The sequence below is a fragment of the Eriocheir sinensis genome, chromosome 5, assembly GCF_024679095.1.
Source record: "Eriocheir sinensis breed Jianghai 21 chromosome 5, ASM2467909v1, whole genome shotgun sequence".
In the NCBI taxonomy this organism is placed as follows: domain Eukaryota; kingdom Metazoa; phylum Arthropoda; class Malacostraca; order Decapoda; family Varunidae; genus Eriocheir; species Eriocheir sinensis.
Window position 1 is genome coordinate 2,911,247 of NC_066513.1, and position 12,287 is coordinate 2,923,533.

Consider the following 12,287-nt stretch of genomic DNA (forward strand, 5'->3'; position numbering starts at 1 on the left):
GAGGTAGTGTGGTCCCCCCATAAGAAGAAGCATATAAAGAAACTAGAAAGAATACAGAGGATGGCATCAAAACCGGTCCCAGAGTTGGAGGGATTAATATACGAGGAAAGATTAAAGGAAATGAACTTAACAACACTGGAACAAAGAAGAGAAAGGGGAGACCTAATCCAAATTTATAAATTATTAAACAAAATAGATGAAGTAGATAATGAAGAACTGCTACTAACAGAAGGAAACATAAGCAGAAATACAAGAGGACACAGTAAAAAATTGAGAAAGGGGAGATGCTTGAGAGACACAAAGAAGTATAGCTTCCCGCAAAGAAATGTAGAGGTTTGGAACAGTATGAGCGAGGATATAGTATCAGCGAGGAGTGTGCAAAGCTTTAAAGATAAGTTGGATAAATGCAGATACGGAGACGGGACCACACGAGCATAATGCCCAGGCCCTGTAAAACTACAACTAGGTAAATACACATCGCTGGCTCATACAAACATACACGGTACACCGCTCTGGTATCGGCCGTCTTTGATGCGTAACTATCGTTTGGGTGTTTCCAGAATCAGCCCTTATCCAGTGTTCGGTATGAAAAGAGCTGAAGCAAAATTGTTGCGTTAAGTTACAATAAAAATGTATTCCTGTGAGAGACAGCGGCGTGTGCGGCGGACAGCAGGTACAGTTAAAGCATGCGAGCCGAGCGTGCCAAAGGTAACACTGCCCGTGGTACAGTTTTGGAGACCCTGAACTTAACGGGCAGCAAAAACTAGATGCGGTTGACTCGAGCGACAAGCGGATGGCACTTTATTACCTAATGAAAATGTGACCTTTGCTTAATATAATTAGATGAAACGGCATCTCAAGTCTTGTTTTAATTAAAGCGATGAGCGCTACGACTCGAACAGCATCCAAGTAATCTACTGGTGACAAGCCATATTTCAAGTTAATTGGCATAATAATTATATTCTAACGCCTGTGATTTATAACTAGCAGCTGCCATAACCATTACCTATAGTACTATGTGGCACGTGCTGACGTTCATTCCGTTGTCTGGAACTCAAACTGCCTTATTAAAAACTAAAGTAGGCTGCTGCTCCTTGTCCGTCTGTGACGAGATTATTGCAAATATGTACCTTCGTCCCACCACAAAGAACTCCAGCACAGCCACAGGAATTTACATAAGGTGCCAACCCATCATCGTACCATGGCTCTATCTACAGGCGCTTGGTCGGTCGGGGCAGACGTTTTTCTGTGCGGCAAGGGAGTGATGCTTGGAGAAAAATAGTGAAGGGTATGAACTATGAAGTGCTGTTCGTCGTACTTGCCGGTACAAGTATTGGTGCTGTGCGCACTTAATTTTAGGTCCAGCCAGGCTACAGCTAACTAGACTGCCCGAGACAAAACATCACGCATTTTTGTGGTGCAGAATGTTACAACAAACCACTGAACACTTCCTGGTCGATATCGAGAACTACTACCTGCCCTGACCACTTACGTGCACTGGCCACTCCAGCACACCTCCTCTGTAATATTTTGAGTGCTCCCGACAGTCTCACTTGGACATAAATTCTTCGTTTCATAATAATTACCATCACTGCACATGCAGTCACCCTGCAGGCTGAAGAACGGACAACCCACACTGACGGAAGTGGACCTATTTTATTTCACTCCATTACGGCTTGCGGCGCCCTTCCTTTTACTCGACACTTCAAATTAAGTGGCAGTAATCAAAGTTAACCATCACTCAAAACACGCGAGCTGAGCAACAGACATAATTACATGGTAAAGGTGAAGTAGGGGGCGCACACGTAGCTGCACGTCGCACTGGCCATTGGTGATAAGAACCAAGGAGCCTACTGTTTAACCTACAGTCTAGTCTATTATGTTTTCCACTCTATTCTTAGTCTAAATATACACACTAACCATCATTGAGCGCCTCGCTTGTATTATTCAGGTGAACGTTACAACCAGCCCCAGCGCCTGTACGGCACCATCGATATTATATCAGCCATTGAGGAATTACCTTACTGTAACACACACACACACACAGTGTACGTTGTGCGTCATAATGTGAGCGGCCTTGTGGACGCGGCTGTCCCTTAAGAGGTGGTCCTCACATTACTTGATAACTAGGATGTTAACATTTTTTTCCCTGTAGGTTTCTTGTCTCTAAGCATACAGTTAGTCTCTTGGGGAAGGGGTTAAGGCCACCCTCAAGAGGCAGCGGCGGCTGAGCTCTGTCAGACTGTGGTCTTGTAATAAGCTGGGAGGCTGTTAAATTGCCAAGACTTCCTTTTTATCCGTGACAAGGGACAGACAGGGTGACTCTGTGGCTTGTAATCAAAAGAAAAGGTGAGTCCTATCCCGGCTCACGGCAGCTTCTTGGTGAGAGAGCTAGCGCCCTCTTGTAACTTTAGAAGAGCTCTCTGGTCTTGCCAGGGTCAGAAAGATTTTTTAATCACCTGTTTCCATCAGTGACAAGTTATCCTAACCCCGTCTTCACCGGAATGAGGCAAGGATCATGTAGGAGGGCGGCATATCTTCCGTATCGGTCCTTTCATGCTTACAATTAATATTATTATTCTCTAAATCTACCGCTCCACTCATGCATCAAACAACGCTGGCAGCTTTACTCTGCTGGCGGGGTTTAGCTGGAGACGAAACGTGAAAATATCGATTGAGATTGCTGATAGCTGGAGTCTGCACAAAACAGAGGAATACATGTCTGAAGGTTAAGCATGCATACACGGCAGTGTATTGGTGAAATTAGAGTCTGAAGCACTGAAAGCCATGGCACCACGCTCCTGATTCTCCGTTCACTTGAACGGGGTGATCAGGAACATTCTGCAACATTTCTTCAATAGTTTCATATTCTGTAGCTCTTATTGGACTGCTAAATAATACAAAAAACGGTTATGGCCATAGCAATGCCGGAATATTTCATTTAAGGGACATTATCAACGAATGATGCGTTGAAAATGGAACACCTAACTGAATGTAACCCCAAACTGACTGGCTAAGTTAACGAGAAGAGCGAGTTTATCACGGCAGCAATGGACGGGCAGACAGACAGACCGGAAAATAAAACGAGAGAGAGAGAGAGAGAGAGAGAGAGAGAGCAACCATATAAACTCCACAAGAAAAGCGAGAAAATTCCAGTTGTGAAAGGTGGTAAGGAGGGATACACAATATCTCCAATATGAGCCACGGCTTGCTTGGAAGTGTTAAGGGAATAAGTGAAACATCAGGGATCAGGACAGACAGTGAATACCTTACCAAATTAGGTTCGCAGATGACAGTCTTACTAAGTGATTTAGATGACAACTTTCGTACAAAGAATGACCGAAGAACTCTCCCGGACGGAAAGCAGTGTAACACACACACACACACACACACACACACACATATATATATATATATATATATATATATATATATATATATATATATATATATATATATATATATATATATATATATATATATATATATATATATATATATATATATATATATATATATATATATAGGGGACATGCAAAGGCTGAAGATACTCTGTTAACGATTTATAACTGGAAGGGGACTTGAGGAGGTCATACCATCATGCATTGGACTAATAACATGAGGAGAACCAAAGTAACGCAGTGGCAATCCAGGACCTGAAGAAGTGAGGGCAGACAGAGAATAGGCGGGAGAGGTGTTTTTTTTCCACTTTTCTTGTTTACTTCTGCGCCATTTGTTGGTCATGCGAGGAGCTGCTGATAGCTACAGACGGGAAGCACGAGCCACTCGCAGATTGACCACTGCATGGCCGGCTGATGCTCGGCGCCCGGCGAGCAACGAGCGATAAAAAGGTAAGTGTGATTCCTTTTTTATTTCATTGCAGATGACAGTTGACATTTCTGATAGACAGCAGGCAAAGGGCTTGCCCGATTATTGTTATATTTAGTGTTGTTGAGGAGGGGGTCATGATGATAATAATAATAATAATAATAATAATAATAATAATAATAATAATAATAATAATAATAATAATAATAATAATAATAATAATAATAATAATAATAAAAATAATTATAATATGAAAATAATAATGATAATAAATACCATTATTATTTTGATATTATCTGTCATTTCTATACTCATAATTTATATAACAATTGTAATAATAATAATTCATCAATATCATTATCAAAATTATCATCATTATTATCACCATTATTGTTATATATGATGGCTTCCGGCGATATCGGGATCACTCTGAGCCAGGAAAGAAAACGTGTCCGCGTGATGAAATGCCTTAGGTCACCCGGCGGCGAGTTCTTGCTGGCGGTGGGCGACACATATGTTGGTCCGCCTTGAGTATTTGTGCGACCGCTGGTCTTGTTAACCTTGCCGGCCAGGGCCCAGGCACCAAGGACAGCAGGGGAGCAGGGCAAGGCGGGCACAGGGCGGGCAGGAGTGGCGCCGCCTGGATATAAGAAGGCGCCTCGGCAGCAGCACCACACATCACTCTCCCTTTCCTGCAACGGCACGTCAGCAAACATGAGGATCCTTGTGAGTATCTCGATGGCGGGGCTCCTTCACTGCCTTCAGTTTTGATATATATTTGAACCTTTTATTTGGGGTCGGTAGGGAATACCAGCATTACGGAACGTTTTGGTTCATGGAAGTTCACGGCTGCCAGCAATAGTAAATTACGGAACGCAACGGCCAAGGAGAGAGTTTATATATAGCCACACGACACTGTAAGGCACAGAGTGGAGGCTAAGGGTTAAGGTGCTACAAGAATCAAGCCGTGATCCGTAGGTGAAGGCTTCGTGACATGTGCTCGTTGTAAACATGAATAACATTTCTAAACAAATACACTGATCTTTTTCAAGTAATAAGTAATGTCCTATACTTGGGGAACAAGGGAAACAAGAACATGCCTAAAATGACAAGACATAAGTATGGATCTCAACACATCGGAGGGTTACCTTATCCACGTCACAGTTCTTGTCATATCCAACTGTAGGCGCTCGACTAGCCTCCGTCATGGAGATCCTCAGTCTCTTTTTTCCTTACTCTTCTGCAGGTCGTAGTAGCGGCGGTGTTGGCCGTCGCGGCCGCCAGCCCCATCGGCTTCGCGAGGAAAGGCGTAGGCCTGATCGGTCGCAGCGGCATCGTCACGGTCGACGGCCGCATCATCCCTTTCACCCGCGAGTTCATGGACGACATCGTGGAGATCGGAGAGGCTGGCATCGTGACTAAGTCCGGCAAGAACGTCCACCTCACCCTGGACCTGCAGCGAACGAAGCGCGACGTGACCAACGGCTTCACGAGGCCCAAGGTGGGCTCCATCGGCTACGCCGGGGCGGTGCTCACTGACGGCACCATCATCCAGTTCACACCGGAGTTCATCGAAGACATCCTTTACTTCGGCGAGTCCGGCATCGTGACCAAGTCCGGCAAGAACGTTCAGCTCACCGCTGACCTCAAGCGTGTCTAAGGTTGTTACGGGTCCGTCAGGGCCACGCCTGCTGCTGTTGCAAGTTTCCTTTACCTCAGTCTCCTGGAGGCAGTTTACAAGTGTCTCACCTTTGCTCTTCATCAATTTCTGTAATCTTCCGTCCACCATCTCTGCCATGAACAAAGTCATCAAAACTCTACATATCAATGTTTATGTTTTACCTTTTTCCTCAATCCTGAAGAATTATTCTTATTTACCATCATATATGCAGTTAACAGCTTAATAAAAATTATATATATATATATATATATATATATATATATATATATATATATATATATATATATATATAGATATATATATATATATATCGTTCAGCCTTTAGCGCCGGTAGGCTTTCTTGATGGGGCCTGATGGTCAGCCCCAGCCTGTTATGGCGCAGGCAATTGTTTTATAGTGGTGCCATCTTCCGTGGCTCATGATGCTCCCCGGAGTTTATTTTTGATCCCATTTTTGAGAGTTTATCTAAAGTCCGGGCTGATAGGTGGTCTTCAAGGCAGCATGTGGATAGTCTTGGGTGCACACACACACACACACACACACACACACATACATACATACAGTAAGTATATATATATATATATATATATATATATATATATATATATATATATATATATATATATATATATATATATATATATATATATATATATATGGAGTAACATGTTTTTTTGTGTGTCTGTGATAAAAGGCCAGCAGACTCTCGAGCGTTGGAAGAGCGACAGCTGCCTGTGCTGTATATTGCCCACAGATTGCGGGCCACCACACAGTGTGATGGTTGTACATAAACCTTCACTTTGGATTTTCCTGTAATGATGTGATCCTCTCCTGCGGAAGAGTGGTGCGTGATCTGCCGGGCCTGCGGCCTCCTTGAGTATTGAACCAGCAGCTGAAAAGTGTTGTTAAACTTGGCTGTGCGTTTCGAACAGTCTGAAGCAACCCTTGGCTTCGTGACACTGCTCCTGTGACGTGCCACACATCGCCATGATCACGCTGGTCATGATGAAAAAACAACACGTGGAACTATTGTTGCCAAGGACATATTACGGACAATTCCCTAAAAAATGCATGTTAATATCTATGCCGCCGCGGGAAGCCCATACTTACTTTAGGCATGGTAGAAAACGATGTAATGGTGTTCGTCCTCTTGGATGACCTTACTGTGGCTGGAGCTGTTCATGATGGATACTAGAACAGGCTAGTGTATTCCTCACAAACTCGAGGGGCAGCAAATGTATTCATGCTGTATGTCTCGCATTAACATAGCACACATATTTAGTGGTTACTGAGAAATATGAAAAATATGAAGTAGTATTGCCGACGACACACGTGATGATCATAGGAACTGCGCTTAGTCTGACGGTGACCGCTGCCCCCAAGAGGCGACGGTGGTGAGCGGCGCGCGGCACGGGCGTGGGGTGGCCGAACACTCCCTGCTACCGTAGTCCGGCATAATGAAGACTAGTGGTTGTGATGGTAGTCAGCACCGTCGGTAGCATGGTGCTGACCGCAATGCAGCTACTATCAGGGACGTGTGAGGCATAAAAAACCACAGCCACGGAAGCAGCAGACGACTTGCCCCGAGCCGCCCTGCAGCACCGCCACGGGGAGGCCCTGAGGTAGTGTTTGTAGCGTATGATGTGCTTCTATATCACTTTGTTCTGCCTGTTATTAGCAGACGTGAGTCTCCACTGGTTCCAGGTCTTCCCCATTTCCTGTACTGGCATCTTGGGCCTATCCTGGTGTAGGTGGTTGGTCCGGTAATTTACTCAACCGTTTGCTCACTTTGTGTTTCAGGCTCTCCATTGACACCTTGGTTACGTACCGTCTCGTGGCAAACAGTTAGAGGCGTGTTCCGCTGTGAGGAGTTGTTGCATTCCTCTATGTGCCCCTCACGTAGCATAACCTCCCTCTTCTTGGGTGGAAGTTTTCCTTTATTTCACTATTATAAAATTATTGCGCATTAAAGGCTCCGCTGTGGCCATATATGGCTCCAGTGTGAGGTAGATAAGACTGGGGGCAGCACCCAGCCTCCCTGTTAAGTGCTTCCCCATGCGTGTTTTTATAATCTTTAGTTGATGACATTCATATTGAAACTGTCTACACTCTACACACTTGATCTTGTCATCCCTTCAGTCCGTGCACGAGTGATCAGCTCCACACACAACGCAACAAGCCTTTCTGGCTGATAGTCTTTCTTTTTTTTTTCTCTTTTTTTCAACGCTGAGGTATCGTTGAAAAATCAATCTAGTAGTATTTATTTTGACATCCCTTGATTCAAAGAAGTTGATTCCCAAATTTGAACTGGGCTACCAATGCCTGTTTGATTAACAGAAGGAAAATAGCAATGGCTTAGGTAAATCTTAGGAATAGCGGCTCCTAGCGGGTGCGCGTTTAGGGCACGGTGTGGTGGTAATTACAACATTTCTAGCACGTACGACGGGGTTTTGACAAGCGGACAGGCGTGTTTATGTCACAAGGGGTGTATTTTTCAACGCTGGCCTCACGATTTCTTCCAAGTCGATGGGCGATGAGACTGCGAGCTCCGGGGTGAAGAAAGGGAAGAGCCCGCGCGGAAAAATACACCCCTTGTGACATAAACACGCCTGTCCACTTGTCAAAACCCCGCCGTACGTGCCAGAAATGTTGTAATTACCACCACACCGTGTCCTAAACGCGCACCCGCTAGGAGCCGCTATTCCTAAGATTTACCATGGTTTAAAATACACAATTGGTAGTACTGAAAGAAGCCGAACTGAATACTGTAGCAGGCAACCATCTGAAAACGTTAGTTGGTAATCAATAATTTAGCCTGGCACGGGTCTTACTGGCTGGCCATAATAAAGCTTATTTCAAGGTCAAGTTTAACCATCTGACCATAGCAAATTTACCATCCAACTTTTTTTTTTTTTTTTTTTACGTCATGGCCTATTGCGACGGTAAGCTTCTTCCCGGTGGATCCTGATGGTCGGTCCAAGGCTTCTTCCCGGTGGGTCCTGATGGACGGCCCAGCCTGTTTTGGCGCAGGCGAGTGTTTTTTTTATAGTGGCGCCATCTTGCATTGGCTCATGCTGCCCTCCCAGAGCTCATCTTTAATCCTAGAATCTAGAGTCCGGGTTGATAGGTGGTCTTCTGGACAGCATGTGGGTAGTTTTAAGCCACTCGGCGGCGGCTGAAAAATCCCAGCTTGGTGGCACCGGTCGGGGATTGAACGCGCGTCCTCCTGAACGCCGGGCCGTCTCGCTATCCATTCAGCCACCGCCTCCCCCAACAAACACAAATACATCAAGTTTACTCAAGCATTAGCCTAGCCTGCTGTAGCTTAACGTAAGCCTAGAGCAGCGTTTCCCAACCTGGGGTGCTAGCACCCCCTGGGAGTGCTGGGAAGCGATGCATACATGTCGATAAAATATTACTTCCTAGCAAGACGTCCTTTAAACCACAGTGTTCAAGTTACTTTGTGAAGAGATGGGAAGTGAACTTCGGGTGCTTCTTTTCCACACCGAAGTGCGGCGGCTCTCCCGTGGAAACATCCAGACCCGTATTGCAGAGCTCACTGATGAGATTACATTATTTCTCCGAGAGTGTCACAGTGATTTCGCTGAAAATTTTGAGGACGAAAATTTCATCCTTTCCCTCTCCTATCTGGCATATATTTTCAGCCATTTGAATTACCTCAACTTGTCCATGCAAGGCATGTTTGCTAATAATATTGATTGTACAGAGAAGGTAGAAGCCTTCAAGAAAAAAAAAACTATCGCTGTGGAAGCGTCGAATCCTGGGAGGGGATGCGGGAAGCTTTGCTATTCTGGATGATAAACTGGCAGATAAGAGAATCAAGCCAATCCTTCTAGACAATATTGTTGCTCGCCTCTCGCTCCTAGGGACTACCATGGCTAAATACTTTCCCCATCGATCATATATTTCCAGAATAGATACAACAGCCCTTCTTGGCAGACATGGGTGATGATGATAACCTAAAGGAGGAGCTAACTGATCTGCAGGTGAACCAGGGTTGTCAGACAAAATTCCGTACATTAGGTACCGCTGGCTGGTTTCTGGTGTGATCAGTTGATAGCATACCCTGGACTAGCTAGGGGAGCGTTGGAGATGATCATCCCATTTCTAACTACCTACCTGTGTGAAAAGGTATTTTCCACCATGCTCCAAATCAAAACAACTGCCCGGAACCGCCTTCAAATTGGATTGCTCCACGATATGATGAGGGTGCCTCCGACCAACACGAAGCCTCGAATTGTGAAACTGGTTGCACATAAGCAACAACAAAAATCACATTGATGTATGTATGAATGATTTCCCAGCTGTGCATATTTGAGTTTGTCCAAGCTCTTTTCTTTTTCTCGAATTGAGAAACTGGTTGCACATAAGCAACAACAAAAATCACATTGATGTATGTATGATTGATTACCCAACTGTGTATATTTGAGCTTGTCCATGCTATTTTCTTTTTCTCGGGTTCTCTTATTTCTTCTATAAAAAAAAAAAATGCAGTTGCTTTTAGTTCTGAGGACTCGTCAAAATAAATGATCAAGCAGTGCACTTCACTTTCCTTTATTTTTCTAGTAATCGGATATTAACCAGAGGGTGCTGGACTGCCTATGTCTGACTACAGGGGGTGCCAGGGGCGGAAAAGGTTGGGAAACGCTGCTCTAGAGACAGAGTAACCCAAAGCGTATTAAATCATCAGAACCGCTCATGTAATCATCCGCACATGTAGTCACATTGATATTTTATCACCTGCATATGCAATCATCCGCATATTTAATCACCTGCATATGTACTTAATCACCCGCTTATTTAATGCCCTGCATATTTAATCATCTACATATTGGTTCACCTGCTATCATGTTCATCATGTACCCATTTTTCTTCCTTCTGTACACTATGGCGAGTGGTAACAAGTCCTTGGGCGTCAATAGGGACCAACTGCACACTTTTACGCCTCCTTAGCTCAGTGGTTAGCGTACCTAACTAGAGATCCGCGGGTCCGGTGTTGTGCGAAATAAGTCGACCGACAAATAATTAGTAACATCGGTATCTGCGCATGCGCGGCCTGACAACAACAGAGCTGCGAAATAAGTCGAAGCCAGATGGTAAGTAATTTGTTTCACAGCTTTTGTTAATGGATTTTAGCTAGAATATTATCATCTGTAGGTTTTCATATCAACAGAGTATCTCAAGTTATTGTTAATGTGTTAGGGGAGCACTCTATGCTGCTGGACATTAAGAGAATGAGATAAAGAAGAGGCTCGGTCACAAGTTCGTTTTCTATGCCAGGGATGGTGTGAAAATGCTCAATTAATTGCATTACTGAAGATTGTATGAACAAACTCAGATTCCATAACGACTATATATGTGTGTGTGTGTGTGAGTGTGTGTGTGTATTTACCTATTAGTAGTCTACCGGGCCCGAGCTAAGCTCTAATAGTCCCGTCTCCATATCTACATTCATCCAGCCTTTCCTTCATTTGTTGGACACTGCTCGCCACCACCACTTCTTCCCGTAGTCACATAAAGCTATCTTGTGATGCATGTGGCCTTTAATGGCAGGTCACGAAGACATAAGAAGAATATCTTCCAGTGCATGACTGCGAGCACGAGCTGAGCTATAATAATTTCGCAGGTTGATTAATTATTATAATACTGAAGATTGTATGAACAAACTTTGATTCCGTGATTACCTAAATCTATCTTGTGATGAATGTGTGGCCTGCAATGGCAGGTCAGGAAGCCACATAAGAAAAAATACCTATCAGTGCATTGACGATCATAATTTAGAGGCGGTGCTACTTTGGCTTGTTATCTACAAGGAAAAAATATCTACACCGTACTTTGGCTTGTTATCTACAAGGAAAAGTATCTACACCGTACAAATTTTATTTTGAAATGATATCTACATAAAAACATATAACATATATATAACAGAGAAAATTTCATTAAAAATAATTTTAAAAATTCTATTAATAATATTCTAGCGATAAACAGCACATACATCAGCTAAAAATGCTAAATATAAGTCAGGAGCTTCTTTTCTCATCATCCGCCAACATAAGTTGTCTTGGTGCAATTAAAATATTCTTTGACTGCAGCCTCTAATTTTTTTTCAATATACGAATCTTAGCATCAAGCCAGGATATTTCAATTCCTTGTGTATGTGCTCCGGTGTTAAGATCGACGTAATACTCCTGATGATTTGCGGAAAAATGACGAAAATTGATTTGGTTTAAATTAGAGTAAGCTGGCCAGTCGTCGGAATGGATTATTGAGCCTTCAGCGACTTCTCTCTGAAAAATTGGTTGAAGTGTTTTCCTTGTTCGGGACCGGAGCTTCGACACTCTAACCAGACATTCTCTCGAAACCACGACAAGTGTTTTCCTTGTTCTTGTACATTGTTGAGCCAGGATTCAACTACCTCTCTGCCATCTCTATTACCCTCTAGAGTCAATCAAGACCATCTAGACCAGTGGTTCCCAACCTTTTCTATTCTGTGGCCCCCGACCAATATATATAATAATCTCCATGGCCCCATTCAGTGTCTGTCATCTTTTCAGATTCAGTTATTACTAGTTATGAATTGTGTAATGGTGCCAATAGCTATAGGACCAGAACACTATATGGAAAGATTCCAACTTAATGATATGTAAGAGATAATTATCTTTAGGTACTGCAGTGCATTAGAAAAACTGCATGAAAATTGACTTTAAAAGAATCAAAACCATAATTTTCATATTACTCCATGGCCCCCAAGAAAGTA

General features: G+C 43.5%; 1 protein-coding gene across 1 annotated transcript; it reads left to right on the forward strand.

Annotated features, from left to right (window-relative positions):
- The first annotated feature begins 4,398 nt into the window (after positions 1 to 4,398).
- LOC126982533 (cuticle protein CP1246-like) lies at positions 4,399 to 5,650 on the forward strand. Its single transcript, XM_050834672.1, has 2 exons — positions 4,399 to 4,554; positions 5,075 to 5,650. The coding sequence occupies exons 1-2, from the start codon at positions 4,543 to 4,545 to the stop codon at positions 5,486 to 5,488; spliced, it is 426 nt and encodes a 141-aa protein (XP_050690629.1). The 5' UTR covers positions 4,399 to 4,542; the 3' UTR covers positions 5,489 to 5,650.
- Positions 5,651 to 12,287: the final 6,637 nt, after the last annotated feature.